We start from the raw sequence: 20,299 nt of genomic DNA on the forward strand, positions 1-20,299 counted from the left end.
TTATATATAATATATATATATATATATATATATATATATATATATATATATATATATATATATATATATATATATATATATATATATATATATATATATATATATAAAAAGGCATTTAATTTATTTTATAACATTTTAATATTTTTTTTTTTACACTACCTACCAGCAGGGGGACTGTCTAATATTTTAGACAGTCCCCCTGCTGGCAGATCCATAGCCAGCTATAGGGGGCCATGTGATCGCTCTTTGAGAGCGATCACATGGCCCCCGGGGGCCTCATTTGCCGGAGGGGGGCTGCCTGGGCTCTCAGACAGCCCCCCAGAAGAGGATCGCGGCAGAGGTGAGTACACCTCTGCTCCTGGGGCTGCAAGCCGTTACGGCGTTCTATGCCGCCGCAACGGCTTTAAAGCCCTTTAAAGCCACGACGGCATAGAACGCCGTAACGGCGTTAAGGGGTTAATTGTAAAGAGTGGAAAATTAGAGTAGCTATTAAGAATAAAGTAAGTTATGCACAATTTTAACAGTTTTGGATTTAAGTGGTGAGCCAGGTCTTCAAATAAGCCAATGTCAGACAACTTTTGTATCATTTAGAGATATGAATTGTTAACGGACCACTATAGTCACCCAGAGAACTTCAGCTCAATTAAGCGGTCTGGGTGCCAGGTCCCCCAGGTTTTAACCCTTCAGATGTAAACATAGCAGTGTTAATCCAGCCTCTAGTGGCCGTCTTCCTGACATCCGCTAGAGGCGCTTCTGCGAGGATGAATGCGAAAATCGCATTCAGCGTGCAGAACGTCCCTGGGAAAGCATTGAGAACTGCTTTCCTTTGCGCGTTTTTAATGCGCACGGCTCTGGCCGCGCATGAGCATTATGCTCCACTCGAGAGCTGATGTCGGAGTGGGAGGAGAGGTCACCAGCACCGAGGTAGCCCGGTGCTGGATTAGATTAAAGTAAGTAGCTGAATGGATTTTATCCCCTTCAGCCTAGCAGGAGGGGGGCCTTGAGGGTGAGGGGGACCTAAGGGTTATATAGTGTCAGGAAAACGAGTTTGTTTTCCTGACACTATAGTGATCCTTTAAGAGGAAATGTGCAAATGAGTTGCTGGGTAGGTTGTAGGTTATAGGTTATAATCATGGAATTCTAAAACATTTTTGTGTTTGGAGAGGACTTGTACCTATGGAGTACGACTACATTTTTGGAGGCTGTGAGCAGTGAAAAAGTGAAAAAGGATATTGGAAAATTAATAGACTGTATAGAAATTGGAGAAAAAAATTGTTAATGGAGTTATCTTTACTATTTGTGGACGATTGTGCAGTTCGAGGCCAAATTATTACATCATGAAGAGCATTTTTAAAGCAGCAGGTGTTACAGTGATAACACAATCAGTTAAGGTATGGAGTTACAAATGTAACCTTGCTCACACCAGACTTTAAAATGGAGGGAGGGGGGCAGGGGCTCTATGCATTGCTCACTTTAAGCACAGTATATAGTTCATCTGTCATTTTGGGACCACTATGTATGGTACCCGCTGACAGAGGGGAGCGCCAGGTATCTAATTTAACACTGCTCACACCGGAACATGCCAACATGTCCTAATAGTCCTAAAAGTCTATTTTTTTAGGACATAAAGGCTTGTCCATAGTTAAGGGGTTAACTGGATGTTGGGAAAAATGAACATCCCCAGGACGTACTTGGAAACCAGAGTGTATCTGAATGTACCTTTACTGGTTAAATACTTGGTCATTATTATTATTAACATAATAAGCTTTGATATATAGAGATAGAGATATAGATATATATATAGATCTATCTATATATCTATATCTATATATAAAGAACGCATTCCAGAATGAGAACAGTCCATGCAGCTTTATCTGAATTATAAACATCAGAGCCAGAGAGATATTGTTTTTTCTCAGATAATTAAGAAGTCCTTTACCTAAGCTTGCAAGTGGTTATAAAAATATCATGGCCAACAGTGTCAAAGACCTTAAAGTTAAAAAATATTAGAAAATGTCATAAAGCAGTTTAGAGGCATAGATGCTTCCCCTACATCAGCGTTTCACAATTAGTGTTCCGCAGAACCCTAGGGCTCAGCGAGAACAAAATTGGGGTTCTGCAGCGATTCGCCCGTCGGGTGGCCCAAGCATTTAGGGCCACCTGATGGGTATTGCTAAACAGAGGTGCCGCAGGGGTCTAAGACCGCGACCGGAACCCTGTTGTATGGGATGCTGGGAGGAAATGACAGCACTTCCTCCCAGACAGAGCGTGCAAGCTGGAGAGAGAGGGAGCGCAGTGAGGAGTGAGCATCTGCCGACCTGGCACTATTCTCAGCCAGCAGCACTGAAGGAAGAAAAAAGGTAAGAAACATATTTGTATATGTGTGTGTGTGTGTGTGTGTGGGTATATATATGTGTACCTGTGCGTCAAGGTGTGTATGTTTAACTGCCTGTGTGTGTATTTGTGTGTCAAGGTGTGTGCATCTGTCAATGTGTGTATCTGTGTTTGTATCTGTGTGTCAGATACATACAAACACGGATACACAGATACACACACTGGCACATACAAAAACAGATACACACCTTGACACACACACACATACAAACACATATACACCCATTTTGACACAAAGATACACACTGTCTCAAGGTCTGAGAATCTGTGCACCACTATGTGCCTGTGTGTGTGTATGTATATCTGTGTGTCAGATACATACACACCTTGAAACACAGACCCACACCAACACAAACACAGATACACACTGTGACACACAAATGCATGCATACACACACACAAATACACTGTGTGTATCTGTGTGCTACTATGTGTCAGTGTGTGTGTATCTGTGTGTCAAATACATACACACACAGAGATACACACTGGCACATACAAACACAGATACACAGACACATAGCAGGACATAAAAAAATAAAGTTTATGCAACGTTGCAAAATTGGGCTTTGAGGGTGGGGGGGCTTCCACAATTTTGATACACTATGGCAAAGGGTTCCACGGGAAAAATTAAATTGGGAACCCCTGCCCTACATGTTTGCTGTTGAACCATGCCATTTCTGAAAAGTTCAGTATTTTACATTTTGCAATTCCCACACCTCTAGTACTTGTGACATTACTGTCTTTATACTAAAATAGAATAACTCATGTTACAATCATCAGAATGCAATGTACACCCTTTCTTATTTTTATTATTTTATTGAGTGTTCATTTAAACTTTTAAAGTAAATCTGTCACTCACAAAATTCATGTAGTTTTAGATACAACCAATACAATGTGCTAGTGAAATTTCCATACAGATTAATTAATGAAAAAATAAAAAAAACTGGCTTAATGAACTGGCTTAATTTGCATGACCCATAACTGAACAGAGCTAGAAAGAGATATAGAGCTTGTGACGGCAGACAATGAACTTTGTTCTTTCAGGGAATTAATTTTTTGTTTTATTAACCCCTTAAGGACCAAACTTCTGGAATAAAAGGGAATCATGACGTGTCACACACGTCATGTGTCCTTAAGGGGTTAAATCACACTTAATGGATCTTAAATACATAGATAGAAAACTTTCATATATACAGCAGATATGCAAATTCCTTCTTCTTGTTAGAAATACATGGTTCCTTGACACTCCCTAAAACTTGCTAAAGTACAGGTAGCAACATTAATTTATACCTGATAATTGATATCCATGGCAGCATCCAACAACACCCTGACAACAGCTCTGTGGCCATTACGTGCGGCAAGATGTAATGGCGTATGTTTGCGTGTATGGCAGCTCAACAGATTGGGATGTGCATTGAGCAGGAGTTTCACCACTTCCAAACGCCCATAGAGTGCAGCCAAATCTAAAGGGGTCTCCATCTTTTGGTTACGCATGGTAGGATCAGTCAGCTCCTCAAGTAGAACACGCACAACTTCTGTATGCCCATACTGTGCCGCACAATGCAGGGCAGTTTCATTGTCATTGTTCTGTGGGAGAAATTAAAAATTTATTTTTTTTAAAAATCACAAAACACACAAGATTTTAAAAACATTTTGCTTTCTAGAAATATCATCTAAACCAGCAAGGACTGTATTTGCTAAAATCCTAAAATCAATGATATCAAATATTACAATATTTAACACTTTTAATCAAATCCAACTATGTTCTCACATGCATCAAACCACAAAGATGTAAATAGTTAAAAAGTGGACCAGACACCCCGAAACAAAACAAGCAAAGCAAGACTTTAAAAAAAAAAATCAACAAAAAAATGTAGCTTGCATGCAAAAAAATAAATAAATAAATAAAAAAACACATGCAACAAATAATTAGTATTCCACTAGATTTGTTTAACAAAAAATTAAAATAAAACACAGCTGATAAACTAATCAGACATGGAAGGTGGGAAATTAGATTATATAGGAGGAAGCTTCAAATCTGTCTGAAAAAGCAGCAGATGGCATATCATATAGTATTGACAAAACACCATTGGCAGCATTAAAAAACAAAAAAAAACAAATGGATGAATAAACTATGACAGAAAATTATTCACACTGGTGACAACGTAGATTTTATGACAAATACACAATTAGTTTGGAGGTGTGATTTGCTATAAGAAGCACATGTTGAAAAGCGCAGATTAAAAAGATTTAAAGCCGTATACCATATAAAAAAAAGTTTTAACAAAAAGATACTAGCAATAACATATTTCAAGTTTAAAGAATGGGCAAAATAAAGAGAAAATTGGAAATAAAATTATTACACTAAACGTATGGGATTGAGAATAAGCAGTACAAAAGGAAGCAGGACGTATGGTAGCAGAATGAAAAGAGTGCCATTTAAACATGATCAAAGATTGAATAGGTATTAAAATGGAAGTAAGCAAAACAATTGTGTTAAAAAGAAAAACTATTTCAAACATTATGGGTGAGGCATTTTAATCACACATATCAGATGATGATGATGGTACGTACACACCTTAGCATTCACATAAGGATGGAAGGGGCCGTACTTTTTCACCTCTGGTAAATTCTATAAAACAGGAGTGGAAACAAAAACAAAAAATGGGATAAAATAGTGAAAGCAAAAGATGAAAGGGGACTGAAAACGAAAAAAAAAAAAAAAAAAAAAAATAAAGCAGGCAGTGTGATTTACTCTATTGTTATGGATGTAGCGGAGGGAAATTAGTAACTTGTAAGGCCTGGCTAGTAGAGCATTGGACTACAGATATTAAGCCCTAATAAGAGAACATCTTATGCCAGTGCAGCAATATACAGTTTGTTCAAGCAGATCACAAAACCAGCCAAGAACTAGAAGAATTTCTTATGGTTAAAGTCTAAACTGCATAAAATTGCACTGTGTTGTCATTTGAATAAGTTCATAAGAACATTTGCTGGTCTATGCAGACTTCACTGCAGAAGCCACAGACCGTTAACGTTTCTTGCAAATGTGAAACTTTAAAACTTTATTTTAAATATTTATAAATTAAGTTATGCAACACTTTAAAAAGCAAAACAGTACCAACTTTTTTATGCACCCTCTATATTCAAGTTTTCCTGGAGATTTCCCTTCTAGATACAAGTCCGAAAAAGTTTCATTCTGCCCAAATAAGGTTCGTGTGGATTATTGTAGAGGATATATATATATATATATATGCGGGTCGGCTTATGATCGAGTATATACGGTATATATATATTATATATATATATATATATATATATACACATATATATATACATACATATACATACATACGCCGTATATACTCGAGTATAAGCCGGCCCGAATATAAACCGAGGCCCCTAATTTTACCCGAAAAAACTGGGAAAACTTATTGACTCGAGTATAAGACTAGGGTGGGAAATGCAGCAGCTACTGGTAAATTTCTAAATAAAATTAGATCCTATAAAAATTATATTAATTGAATATTTATTTACAGTGTGTATATATAATGAGTGCAGTGGGTGGGTGTGTGTGTATGAGTGCAGTGGGTGGGTGTGTGTGTATGAGTGCAGTGGGTGGGTGTGTGTGTGTATGAGTGCAGTGGGTGTGTGTGTGTGTGTGTGTATGAGTGCAGTGGGTGGGTGTGTGTGTGTGTGTGTGTGTGTATGAGTGCAGTGGGTGGGTGTGTGTGTGTGTGTGTGTGTGTGTGTATGAGTGCAGTGGGTGGGTGTGTGTGTGTGTGTGTGTGTATGAGTGCAGTGGGTGTGTGTGTGTGTGTGTGTATGAGTGCAGTGGGGGTGTGTGTGTATGTGGCGAAACCGACCTCGCCACGTGTCCTTGGAGGGGGCTGATTGCCCGCCTCTTGCCTTTGGACTATGGACCAGACTTTATGGGAATGTGATACCCCAGATAGCCATACCATGGAGCCTATTCATATAATGAAAGACTATGGGAAAGACTTTAGCTCCATGGCAATTGTACTGTGTGAGTAGGATCTGCGCGCTATTCGGTAGTTTTGTGCGTGCAGATCCCAGCTATCTGGGGATAGGTGAAATGTCTGTGTGTTATGTGTAAATGTGACTTTATGTATTTTAAAGTGTTTTATGTTGTTTTGCAACCATGTGGTTAATGGAGTCTGCCTTTAGTCCTGGGTAATTGGATTACTTCTCCAATTAACTCCAGGGCAGAAGGGAGGAAACCAGGGTGCATTGTGGGGATGTTTTTCTGCCAGCCAGAAAGGAACAAAATATACTTTTAGTAACTTTTGAACCCCTGGTCGGATTCATGCCATTTTTTAATATGTTGTTCCCCTGAATGGATTGATTGTGGATATGTATTTTTATGTGAATGTGATGTATGGTTTTAAAGTTATGAAAGTTGTGTAAAAGTATATTTTACACTGTATGCATAATGGGATTATGTGTCACACTAAGGGGAGGGGATGTGTGGGAGGTAACATCTATGTCATTGGTTCTTTTATGCCTCCCCCTGGGTGTGGCCTGTATGTGTGAGTTGGAAATAAAAGCCAGGCTGGATGAGCCAGTCCAGAGTTCTTGCTTAACCCTCAAAGCGATGTGTCGTCTCGGTCTTTGGGGGAATGGGATTGTAAGCTGACTGCCAAGAATGTAAGCCGATGTCTGCTTTTCTTGTTCAGCTGTTCCAGTGTTCGTGTGGTTCCAGTCGGGAGAATGGTGTTTGCAGTAGCTGCCTGTGCATCTGGAAAGGGGATTATCGCCTAAACTGGGTTTTATCCTCTTGTAAGTGAAACGGTCCGTTACATTGGTGGCAAGCGGTGGGATGGCATCCTAGTGCGAGGAGAAGCAGCTCAGAGACACTGGTAACGTTTGGAATTACAAATTGAGGGCAACGCTAGTATCCGTACAGCGCCCCTGGCTACAGCAGGATGGAATCAGCTAGTTTTTGGACAGCGTTCCATGATGAGGAGGAGGAGGCGGCCGCGGACTACAGGGATGCAGACAGAAAGGAAGTCTGGTATGATGCCCTGGAAGACGCCCAGTGGCGGCGAGGTGAGAGTCTCCCCAGTGATGAGCAGCGGCTACAGAAGCGTGTGGCGATGCGCATGTATCTATTGGGAGAGCAGCCCCTGGATGAGTGGGTGACAAGACTAGAGACCCTGGTATGGCGAGAGATCTGGCTAGACAACGCATACCAGGCCCTCTGGTGGCATACCATTCGACTTACCCCCTGGACGGCCGAGCACGACTTACCGGAGGGGGATGATTATGATGGCCCGGGTTTATTATGGGATGCCTTGGAGGACGACATTGATCTTGGCAGCACGGAGGGGTCTAGGTTTTGGGACATCTACGACTACCGGATGGGCATGTATGTCTGGGCTGACGAATGCGAGGTGAGCAAAGACATGACCCACCTGGTAACAAGGGAGTGGGAGCTGGAGCAGGACTACCAACACCTGCTCAGCTTCGTGCAGCTCCAACCTACCCGACAAGCAGAACCAGACCTCATAGACTGGTCCTGGAGAGACCCACAGATGGCAGGTGGAGATGGGATCGAGGTCTCTCTACTGGCCCTACAGGGATGCTGGGCAGTCGGCCCAGATCCCCAGCGGCAGGTTACAGTTCAGAGAGAGGAGCTTGTTACACCCTATCTCCAGCGGCAGCCTAACCCACCAAGGGGAGACCGTAAGCCCCACACCAGCGCAGATGGGACCGTGGTCTCTGCGCCCAAGTTACAGGGAGCTGAAGGAGCCGTCCTCCCTCCCCAGCGGCAGTGTGATTTGTTGGGAATTGGGAGCCCGGTCTCCATTCCCCAGCGGCAGAGTATCCAGCAGGGAATAGAGAGCCCATCCCCCTTTCCCCCACAGCAGGACTCTGTGCTGGGAGGAGAGACAGTCGGTCTCCCTCTGCAGAGACGGGAAGTATGCATGGGAGAGGAGATTGTTACCACCTCTCCCCAGCGGCGGATCATTAATGTACAGGGAATAGAGAGCCCAGTCTCCATTCCCCAGCGGCAGAGTGTTCTAATGGGAGAGGAGCTGGTTACCACCTCTCCCCAGCGGCAGCTTAATGTACCAGGGGGAGACTGTAAGCCCCACACCTGTGCAGATGGGACCGTGGTCTCTGCACTTCCAGCACAGGGGGTAGGGACGGTCGGTCCTGCCCCCCCACAACAGGGCTGTTTAGCCAAAGGGGAGACAGTCTGTCTCCAGCAGCAGAGCTGTGTAACTAAAGGGGAGACAGTCGGTCTCCAGCAGCAGAGTTGTGTAACTCAAGGGGAGACAGTCGGTCTCCAGCAGCAGAGCGGTGTAACTCAAGGGGAGACAGTCGGTCTCCAGCAGCAGAGCGGTGTATTTAAAGGGGAGACAGTCTGTCTCCAGCAGCAGAGCTGTGTAACTAAAGGGGAGACAGTCGGTCTCCAGCAGCAGAGCTGTGTAACTCAAGGGGAGACAGTCGGTCTCCAGCAGCAGAGCGGTGTAACTCAAGGGGAGACAGTCGGTCTCCAGCAGCAGAGCGGTGTATTTAAAGGGGAGACAGTCGGTCTCCAGCAACCAGGCTCCAACCAGACTACTCCCGTGGTAGTGCTGGCAACAGGACAGAGTACCGCTGGTCTCTGCCCCCTCAGCAACCTACCAAGGCAGCCTACCAGTCCCCCACACAGCCGTGGTGAGGCACCTGAACCTGGACAAGATTTTCCCTCACCCAGGTGTAGTAACTGTTTATTGTGGGTGGGCTGCTCTGCTGTTTCTGTCTTGTGGGTGGGCTGCTGGACTAACAAGGGCACTGACCGGCAGGAGGTCAAGTACCCTGTTAGTCTGGGGGGTAAAGGGGAGAAGTGTGGCGAAACCGACCTCGCCACGTGTCCTTGGAGGGGGCTGATTGCCCGCCTCTTGCCTTTGGACTATGGACCAGACTTTATGGGAATGTGATACCCCAGATAGCCATACCATGGAGCCTATTCATATAATGAAAGACTATGGGAAAGACTTTAGCTCCATGGCAATTGTACTGTGTGAGTAGGATCTGCGCGCTATTCGGTAGTTTTGTGCGTGCAGATCCCAGCTATCTGGGGATAGGTGAAATGTCTGTGTGTTATGTGTAAATGTGACTTTATGTATTTTAAAGTGTTTTATGTTGTTTTGCAACCATGTGGTTAATGGAGTCTGCCTTTAGTCCTGGGTAATTGGATTACTTCTCCAATTAACTCCAGGGCAGAAGGGAGGAAACCAGGGTGCATTGTGGGGATGTTTTTCTGCCAGCCAGAAAGGAACAAAATATACTTTTAGTAACTTTTGAACCCCTGGTCGGATTCATGCCATTTTTTAATATGTTGTTCCCCTGAATGGATTGATTGTGGATATGTATTTTTATGTGAATGTGATGTATGGTTTTAAAGTTATGAAAGTTGTGTAAAAGTATATTTTACACTGTATGCATAATGGGATTATGTGTCACACTAAGGGGAGGGGATGTGTGGGAGGTAACATCTATGTCATTGGTTCTTTTATGCCTCCCCCTGGGTGTGGCCTGTATGTGTGAGTTGGAAATAAAAGCCAGGCTGGATGAGCCAGTCCAGAGTTCCTGTTTTACCCTCAAAGTGATGTGTCGTCTCATTATTGGGGGGAAGGATTTATTGCATGCTGTTCCAGTTGACTGCTAGGAGTACAAGCCTATTCGTATGGTTCCTATTCAATGGTCTACAGCATTCATATGCTTGGGAGAATTTAAAAGGTTTCTCGGATTCGGTGATTGTGGTGTCTGCCAGAGTGCTTGGAGTCCTCAGGAAGCACTAGGAGCATCCATTAACGGAGGTACTCAGTCGGGGTGCCAGGCGATCCGTTACAGTGTATGAGTGCAGTGGGTGTGTGTGTGTGTGTGTATGAGTGCAGTGGGTGTGTGTGTGTGTATGAGTGCAGTGGGTGTGTGTTTGTTTGTGTGTGTATGAGTGCAGTGGGTGTGTGTGTATGAGTGCAGTGGGTGTGTGTGTGTGTGTATGAGTGCAGTGGGTGTGTGTGTGTGTGTGTGTATGAGTGCAGTGGGTGTGTGTGTGTGTGTGTGTATGAGTGCAGTGGGTGTGTGTGTGTGTGTATGAGTGCAGTGGGTGGGTGTGTGTGTGTGTATGAGTGCAGTGGGTGGGTGTGTGTGTGTGTATGAGTGCGGTGGGTGGGTGTGTGTATGAGTGCAGTGGGTGTGTGTGTGTATGAGTGTAGTGGGTGTGTGTGTGTGTGTATGAGTGCAGTGGGTGTGTGTGTGTGTGTATGAGTGCAGTGGGTGTGTGTGTGTGTGTGTGTGTGTATGAGGGCAGTGGGTGTGTGTGTATGAGTGCAGTGGGTGTGTGTGTGTGTGTGTATGAGGGCAGTGGGTGTGTGTGTATGAGTGCAGTGGGTGTGTGTGTGTGTGTGTGTGTATGAGTGCAGTGGGTGTGTGTGTGTGTGTATGAGTGCAGTGGGTGTGTGTGTGTGTGTGTATGAGTGCAGTGGGTGTGTGTGTGTGTGTGTGTGTGTGTATGAGTGCAGTGGGTGTGTGTGTGTGTGTGTGTGTGTGTATGAGTGCAGTGGGTGTGTGTGTGTGTGTGTGTGTGTGTATGAGTGCAGTGGGTGTGTGTGTGTGTGTGAGTGCAGTGGGTGTGTGTGTGTATGAGTGCAGTGGGTGTGTGTGTGTATGAGTGCAGTGGGTGTGTGTGTGTATGAGTGCAGTGGGTGTGTGTGTGTATGAGTGCAGTGGGTGTGTGTGTGTATGAGTGCAGTGGGTGTGTGTGTGTGTATGAGTGCAGTGGGTGTGTGTGTGTGTGTGTGTGTGTGTGTATGAGTGCAGTGGGTGGGTGTGTGTGTGTGTGTATGAGTGCAGTGGGTGGGTGTGTGTGTGTGTGTGTATGAGTGCAGTGGGTGGGTGTGTGTGTGTGTGTATGAGTGCAGTGGGTGGGTGTGTGTGTGTGTGTATGAGTGCAGTGGGTGTGTGTGTGTGTGTGTGTATGAGTGCAGTGGGTGTGTGTGTGTGTGTATGAGTGCAGTGGGTGTGTGTGTGTGTATGAGTGCAGTGGGTGTGTGTGTGTATGAGTGCAGTGGGTGTATGAGTGCAGTGGGTGTATGAGTGCAGTGGGTGTATGAGTGCAGTGGGTGTATGAGTGCAGTGGGTGTATGAGTGCAGTGGGTGTATGAGTGCAGTGGGTGTATGAGTGCAGTGGGTGTATGAGTGCAGTGGGTGTATGAGTGCAGTGGGTGTATGAGTGCAGTGGGTGTATGAGTGCAGTGGGTGTATGAGTGCAGTGGGTGTATGAGTGCAGTGGGTGTATGAGTGCAGTGGGTGTATGAGTGCAGTGGGTGTATGAGTGCAGTGGGTGTGTGTGTGTATGAGTGCAGTGGGTGTGTGTGTGTATGAGTGCAGTGGGTGTGTGTGTGTATGAGTGCAGTGTGTGTGTGTATGAGTGCAGTGTGTGTGTGTGTGTATGAGTGCAGTGTGTGTGTGTGTGTGTATGAGTGCAGTGTGTGTGTGTGTGTGTATGAGTGCAGTGGGTGTGTGTATGAGTGCAGTGGGTGTGTGTATGAGTGCAGTGGGTGTGTGTATGAGTGCAGTGGGTGTGTGTATGAGTGCAGTGGGTGTGTGTATGAGTGCAGTGGGTGTGTGTATGAGTGCAGTGGGTGTGTGTGTGTATGAGTGCAGTGCGTGTGTGTGGGTGTATGAGTACAGTGCGTGTGTGTGTGTATGAGTGCAGTGGGTGTGTGTGTGTATGAGTGCAGTGGGTGTGTGTGTGTATGAGTGCAGTGGGTGTGTGTGTGTATGAGTGCAGTGTGTGTGTGTGTGTATGAGTGCAGTGTGTGTGTGTGTGTGTATGAGTGCAGTGGGTGTGTGTATGAGTGCAGTGGGTGTGTGTATGAGTGCAGTGGGTGTGTTTATGAGTGCAGTGGGTGTGTGTGTGTGTATGAGTGCAGTGCGTGTGTGTGGGTGTATGAGTACAGTGCGTGTGTGTGTGTATGAGTGCAGTGGGTGTGTGTGTGTATGAGTGCAGTGGGTGTGTGTGTGTATGAGTGCAGTGGGTGTGTGTGTGTGTATGAGTGCAGTGGGTGTGTGGGTGTATGAGTGCAGTGGGTGTGTGGGTGTATGAGTGCAGTGTGCTGTGCTGCACACTAGGCAGTACTGCCCCAGGAAGCACCTATAGCAGCCATCCAAGAAGTGGTCATCAGAGTTATTTTCTCTGAAAAGACAGTGTTTACTGCAAAAAGCCTGGAGGGAATGATTCTACTTACCAGAACAAATACAGTAAGCTGTAGTTGTTCTGGTGACTATAGTGTCCCTTTAAGTTTGGAAGCTTAAGAGGAATACATGGGAACAAAACTTGTGTGGACTGGCTGACAAAATTAGTTTAGATAATGCACCAAGTGACTTTGGTCTCTCTAACACTGTGGCATGTCCCCTTTCTTCTACACTCACTACATACACCCTTTTCTCTGTCCCAGACTATATACCAGGAACTTCGGCCTGCTATTAAGAAGGTAAGGAGACAAGTGGACATGTGAGTGCTAGCGGACAGTCCTTAGAAAACTTGGAGTAGGCACATCATTTGATGCATTTGTCAAGTTCAGGGTGCTGTCTGCACAATATACCCTTAGTTGGACAGCCTGCATGATTGGCAGGCAGCCTGACATGCATTCATGCCAGGCTGGCCTTCCAATTCATTGGACAAACATGCGCCCTTTTTGGGAATGTTCACCCCTTTTGGCACGTCTGGTCACGTGATTCGCGCCAGTTGCACACAATTTTTTTACCCTGACCATTGACTTCCTGCTTTACTGGATACTGCTGTTAGGTGGTATGGATTTACTTGAAAGATGAAAGCATAAATTAGAGAGAGATTAGCATAGAGTATGTGTTTTCGTATAGCTGCATCCTTTGAGTTTCCCTCCAGCACCATCTCCATCAGATACATGATGCTTGAGAGGTATAATTGTTTTAGTGTTTTTGGTCGATAAGATTCTGTAAATAGGCCCATCATAATTGTCAGCACCAGGCCCACTGGGCTCGTAATCTGGCCCTGACTGTATGTATTGTTAATTACAGTATTGTATGCTAATAATTCTCTGCTGGTATACATAGCTCTGCACAGCTGCAATAGAGTCAAATCTGTTTAACCCCTACGTGTAGTATTGACTCAGTGTGGGGTTAAGGCAATAATCACTCACTACATTTCACTTCTGAATGCTGCCCAGATTACTTAGAGATGGGCATCTGAGCTCTCCTAATGACACCAAGTACTTGAACTCAGCAAGGTGATACCGGATGGCCTGAAAATAGCCTAGGAAGCAGATAAGTAATGGAGGTACTCTGTCGGAGTACCCGCAGGCCGTTACAATTACTTCATGCAATGTGAACTGATTTTTCATGTGATACTGTCATTGGCATTGCTCGATTGTTTCTGCTTTCATGTTTATCCTTATCTTTTTTTAATTAAAGTGTGCAGTTATTCACTATATGCCAATCGTTATTCTGTATATTTATATACTATACCTCTGCGCATGTTACTGACCGTGTTAACTCAATTATCTACATTGGGGCTTAACTAATTTGTTTGTAATCTAGGAGCCAGCTAAAAAGAAATGCAATTCTTAAAAGGACACTATAGTCACCAGAACCACTACAGCTTGGTGTCTATAGCCTGTCCATGCAGGCTTTTCAGTGTAAACACTGCCTTTTCTGTTTACATTGCTGCATAGTAACACCTCTAGTGACAGTCACTCAGACGAACACTAGAGTGTCCTGGGTCACTGCGGCACCATATGCAGCACCCACGTTCAGTGTCTCCAAGCTCTGCATGGAGGCACTGAATGTTCCTCTTAGAGATTCATTAATTTAATGCATCTCTTCGAGGAAATGTGGATTGGCACATTTGCTGCGCATGCACAAAATCCTCACATCGGCTTAGCTGAGATCATAAAAAATGGATACAATAATTTAAATTTTAGTGTAGGTAGGGAGTGTGTGTCAGGTAACCCCTTATTGAAATATATAAGAGAGTGAAGGGAAAGAAAGGATCAGAGGTAGATAACTCATACCTTCCATGTACAAGTGCAACCCATAAATAGATCATAGAATAAATTAAAACATAACCTTTAAATTAACAAATGTTAAAACAAATATATTAAAAGTATCATAGCTATCGGTGCTACAAATAAGGAGAAGGGAGGAGTATTGACTAGAAAATGCTAGTCAATAAAATGCTAACACTAGTAGTCTGTAAAATCCTCTGAAGTGCCTACATGTGCACCCTTACTAAAAATCTAAACTCCCAAAGTCTCCAATCCCCAACACCCAATAACAAAATATAAAAGAGTCAGACCCGTTTCCCCTCGCCTAAATAGCTAGCTGTTGCCAACTAGTAACTAGATATCGCTGACTGATACTAGCTAGTAAAACAATGTAACTTGATCGCTATCGCTAGTATGAAATCAAAGCGTGGTGGCTAATCTTGCAGGGAAGAGCCCGTTTTCGGCGAAACGCGCATCGGGACAGCTTAGAGCAGTGGGTGGCATTTTTGGATAAGGGATGATGCTGCAACTTGTATATACTTTATTTCTCTAAGATTAGCCACCACGCTTTGATTTCATACTAGCGATATTGTTCCAGTTACATTGTTTTACTAGCTAGTATCGGTCAGCGATATCTAGTTACTAGTTAGCAACTAGTGCTGATCCCAATGAAAATTACATAAAGTACACATTTTGTTATTTCATATGGGCAGTGTCAGTTCTCATGACTGGGATGTAGAATGACAACTATAACAAGGGTGGATCGGTTCTGCATGGATCCATTACTGCTGACAGCAGCTTTTGCCCAAATGAACTTTCTTCACAGGGTTGGATGTCAAGTAAGAACTATTTCATGACATTATGAATTTAAGTCTAAGTGGATTCACTGCATATCAGCTCAGATGATGCTTCTATTCCTGCCACACATGATGTATCCATTGCTCAAGCTCCAATAATAGGGAAGATATAAATGTTTTTTAGTTTTTCCCCAGATTAAAAATAATAAACGAGATGTTTCAAATTATGGAAGGTTTACTTCTTTCCAGATAGTAATGTTTAACATCTACATTATGAAATATCTATTAGTCAAGAGTACAGGGATTGTTGTAGAACGTGGGAATGGCCTCTTGATTAAAAGTACTATCATCCCAGAAATTTGGGATAAAAGAAGGAGATGGCCTCAGTACTACCTTGCATGGATGAAAACACATGTAGGCAAAATACACAACACTTGTAATGGCCAAAGCGATAGTCACTGGAGAGAGTCTACATTTTGAGAAGCTTAAAGGACCACTATAGGCACCCAGACCACTTCAGCTTAATGAAAATCACAGTGAGAAGACGCCAGCATCCATGGGAAAGCATTGTAAATTCTTTCCTATGAGACTGGCTGAATGTGCGGGCGGCTCTTGCTGCGCATGCGCATTCAGCCGAGGAGGAGGAGGAGAAGGAGGCGGAGAGCTCCCCGCCCGGCGCTTGAGAAAGAGGTAAATTTAACCCCTTCCACACCCTAGAGCCCGGTGGGAGGGGGACCCTGAAGGTGGGGGCACCCTCAGGGCACTATAGTGCCAGGAAAACTAGTGTGTTTTCCTGGCACTACAGTGGTCCTTTAACATCCTAAATGAACTCAAATTTAATTTTGATGGACAGAGAAATGTTAGGACAGATGGAAAACAAACCGGAAAGCATGACCATTATGGCAATTGCTATATCCTTAATATGCATTTAAAAGAAAACTGGGCATCACATCAGACAGTATAACTACTTATAGGTGGGCTTCAAAGTTTTATAAAATGGTTTGCCAAAGAAGTGACAGATCCTCTTAAAGCTATTCACAATTACTGTAGAAACGGATACCAGGGTAAACAAATATATTTCTATCTGAAAGAAAGCCTGTGAATTATATGGTGCATTGAAAATGCATAAATAAGTCAGGTTTGCCATAGTCTAATGAGTAGTGCCATCTCATAAAAAAACAAACAAAAGCAAAAAACAAAAATAATGTATTTTAAAGTACAATAGCTGGTATAAAGTGCTAGTTCAAAACATAAGTGTCCTGTCTTGTCATGAACTTTTGTTTTCACTCATTTATTAACATGGGCTAACGTAAAGCTACAGGTATATTTTGCACAGCTGATAGCTTTTCCCTCTCATCATAGGATGTTACTTTCATCCAAAATGTGATAGCTATCCACTACCTTTTTTTTTTTGTTCAGTAATTGCTATGCACGTTTAAAAAAAATAAAAAATAAACATTATATAAATAAAAACTACTATAATGATATTAAGAACATAATGTGTTATAAGAATACCTGGGCAGTCACTCTAGTGGCCAAGCTAAATGTATTTGTAAAAATAAAATGAGATTGTTTGTTTAAGCATGTCCATAACAAAATTTCTAGGTGGCAATTCAATTATAATATATTCTCCAGAGCAGGATATAAAAAACTTAAAAAAGTGGTTAGATGCACTGTGAAAAAAATATATATAATTTAGCTTGAAAGCAATATTCCTTTGCATAAAAGCTGTATGTATAATATATATATATATATATATTACATATAAGTTAGCCAGGGTATACAATAAATGGACACCAAGCCAAGCTCCTCCCTCCCCAGACTTATCAGTCTGCGATGGTGGGTGTAATGGATCCCCTCAGAGTATATCTGCTGTAGTTCTCCCAAATCCCAAGTGAAGCAGTGATTAAAACTCAGGCATACCCAAACGTTAGCCTAGACTTGATGAAGGGTATTATGGCCAGATTGCCAACTTATATACACACAGCAAGGATACAGTAAAACACGCCCAGAATACTCTCACAACATGCCCATGAATTTCTGAGTCAGAATAACTAAGCATAAAACATAAAAATGCCCCAAAACATCATAAAAATATATATTAACCCTACACAAATTACATCCTTAAATAGCCCTGATCTGAGCACCCAAGTTCTCCAAATAGTGCTCAGATCCATGCAGTGTAGAGGAAACGCTACAGTGTCAAAGTTCTGACTGGCTGCACACATGGTCCTATGCCCCAAACAGTTCCAGGGTGTTGGTGCTTTGGCTGGTCAACTTTAGGGAGCTCCGGTGGCCACAATACGTGACGCTCCACATGGGTCTCGGGTAGCGTTTGTTCCCCTTAGTCACAGACACCTTCCCTCCAAAAAAGGCTCTCCTGGCAGATTTCAAAGTCATTCAAAACCCAGGACAAAGTTGTCCAGGAGCCGCACGTTCACCTAATGCCGAAAACAATTCATTAACATTCGCGGCTAAGTACCGCCGAGGACAATTCGTGTGTTTCTTCATGCGAATGTCCACCAGGGAGCTAGTGTTCAGTTCCATTTGAATAAAGGGAAAGTGCCGAACCAGGGGCACCCAGGGAAAGCTGCTAATGGAGACTTGGGAGATTTAACTCCCGAACAGGGTCTATGTATGTGGCCCATAGTCTTTGGGCAGGAGGCTAGCTAGCAGGCTCCTCCAGGAGTTCATGACAAACGTCCGGGGTAAGGAGCGTTTGTAACAGTGGGCATCAAGAATTAGTGTCAGTAAGTGACTGTTCACTAGAAATTTCTGCATGGGTCCTCTGTAACAGTACAGTAAAAAAAAAAAAAAAAAAGGTCTGATACAAGTAAAATGCAAAATAATCAAAAACAATCTGAAAAACTGATTAACCCCAACTTTTCCTAATAATAGGATAGGCAAACTATAGTGCCTTAGGCTTGTTTAAAAGGGCACTAGGGCTCTGAGAGACAAACATGATAAGGATAAAAATGATAAGGAGGATAGTGAGAGGGTTCAATTTAATATTACCTATAGCACAATGAAATAGGTGAGAATACCATTATAGAAACACTTAACTGCTCAAATACCAAAAATAAATAAAATATCACTATTTAGTAGAGAAACCCCTAACGAAAACATGCATGTATGTAATTATGCATTTTTCATTAGGGGTATATCTAAAAACAGTTTGCAAAAACTTACCCAGCCAAAACCCTATGTGGCTATCCAAAGACAGATTTCTAAATGAGACTCAATAAGAAGTCATTACAACTGAGGTGCGTAACGGCACCGCGGCATAAAAGGGTGAAACCGCCGTTTAGAAGATCTTCCCCCTACAGAGATACAGGCACAGCTACTGCAGAACACCAAACTCCCAAACTCCCGAACTGCATACAAAATATAGCACTCCAAACTCCCGAACTGGAAGGTTTACCATGGGGCCATAGTCCAGAGGCAACAGGCGGGCAACCAGGCTCCTCCAATGCAATGTGGCGAGATTGGTCTCGTCACAAGGTGCTCTGAGCAATTGCTGCCTCCTGAGTTTAGCTCCACTGAGCTAAACAACCAGGAAGTAACAGGACCAGTTGTTAAATTGACTGCCAGGGGGTTGTAACAAGGATAATTTATAAGAGTGCCAATTTCTATTGAACTCAGGAAGCTAAAGTTCTGTTCATTTAACGGTTACTTGCAAGCAACATTTTAATTACTGCATCATTTCATTGACATTACAAAATTATATTGTGTGAATTAAAGACAGTTAACACACACATACATCTTCCCTGTAATTCAGTTCTTAAAAGTCTGCAACCCCGGGGGGGCGGAGTCTGACAGCCTAAGCGGACGGTCGCATGTGTGTGGAGCTCCGACCAACGAGGGTAATTTTCACCTATTTTCTGGCGCCCAGACCAGCTTTCTCGTACCCTGAACATCCCCTAGCATACCTATTTCCAAATGGGGAAGAAAACAAAGAAATTACGGCAAGATGCTCCCCGGTCGAGCATGAACATAGGGGATTTATGGCGGCAGGCCCAAGGCGCACATGGGCCCAAAATGGCGACCATCACAGGGGATTGCTCGGATCTCTCCGACGACTTCTCATGTGGAACGGAGGAGGGCTACACACCGATACCGGCGCTTCCACCACCGCCGATCCCATCTGCGAAGCCAGACACAGCCCCGGTGACAGCCACACTCCTAAAAGAGCTACTGGGGGAATTACAAACAACCCTGCAGGCAGACATGGCAACGTTACGCCAGGATCTGAAAGGTCTGACAGGCCGCATAGGAACCCTGGAAAACACCTCCCTCTCCTGCAAGCAGCAGCTCACGACCCTCCAACAAGAGGTTAGAGACCTGCAAACACAGAATTACTCCTATGAATGCCGCTTTGCCGCACTGGAAGATTCCCGTCGCAAAAACAACCTGAAAGTTAGGGGAATCCCTGAACTCATGCCTGAAGCTGAACTCCCACACGCAGTAAGGAGACTGCTAGCGGTCCTACTGACACCCAAAATCTCCAAAACGATGGTGATAGAAAGCATATTTCGGGTGCCTAAACCCGCTAAGGCACCACCCACAGCATCAAGGGACGTAATTATTCAATTTCAACATGGAAGGGACAAAGCCGCGCTCCTGACTGCACTAAGGGGCATTACACCATACAACTTCGAGAACATGTCATTGTCATTTTATGCAGACCTCAGTGGCAGCACATTGGCATGGCGCCGAGACCTAAAACCGCTCACTAGCCTGTTACAACAACACAAAATCGACTACAGGTGGCGCCCATCCAGGTCCCTATCCATCCTCCACGGAACCTCTACTTACACCATACGCAACCTCCAAGAAGCCGCACCGATTCTGCAGCGCATGGGATTACCCCAACACTCTCCTAACATGGACACTCCACCTCCGGCTACCCAGCCAGCCCACAGATGGGACCCAGGAACCACGGCGGACTTCGTACCCAGACAGACCGATGTGGGCGCCAAAGCCAGACCCACAACCTGAAACTACAAGGGACTGCCTCTTCCGATGTGGGACTCATACAACAGAATAGTCCTACCCGCACAGGGCACA

The 20,299-nt window shown here is 43.9% G+C and overlaps 1 protein-coding gene across 7 annotated transcripts in view; it reads right to left on the reverse strand.

Moving 5' to 3' along the window:
• ANKS1A (ankyrin repeat and sterile alpha motif domain containing 1A) overlaps window positions 1-20,299 on the reverse strand; it is a 98,624-nt gene that overhangs the window by 54,986 nt on the left and 23,339 nt on the right. For 5 of the 7 annotated variants that reach the window (XM_063453067.1, XM_063453057.1, XM_063453059.1 and 2 more), the window contains exons 4-5: window positions 4,973-5,026; window positions 3,685-3,981 (exon numbers count right to left, since the gene is read on the reverse strand). In XM_063453067.1, coding sequence (XP_063309137.1) covers window positions 3,685-3,981; window positions 4,973-5,026 — 351 coding nt within the window. The remainder of the gene's footprint in view (window positions 1-3,684; window positions 3,982-4,972; window positions 5,027-20,299) is intronic. The other 2 variants (XM_063453070.1, XM_063453062.1) reach the window with 1 other exon arrangement.

Source organism: Pelobates fuscus, chromosome 1 (genome assembly GCF_036172605.1).
Source record: "Pelobates fuscus isolate aPelFus1 chromosome 1, aPelFus1.pri, whole genome shotgun sequence".
Lineage (NCBI taxonomy): Eukaryota > Metazoa > Chordata > Amphibia > Anura > Pelobatidae > Pelobates > Pelobates fuscus.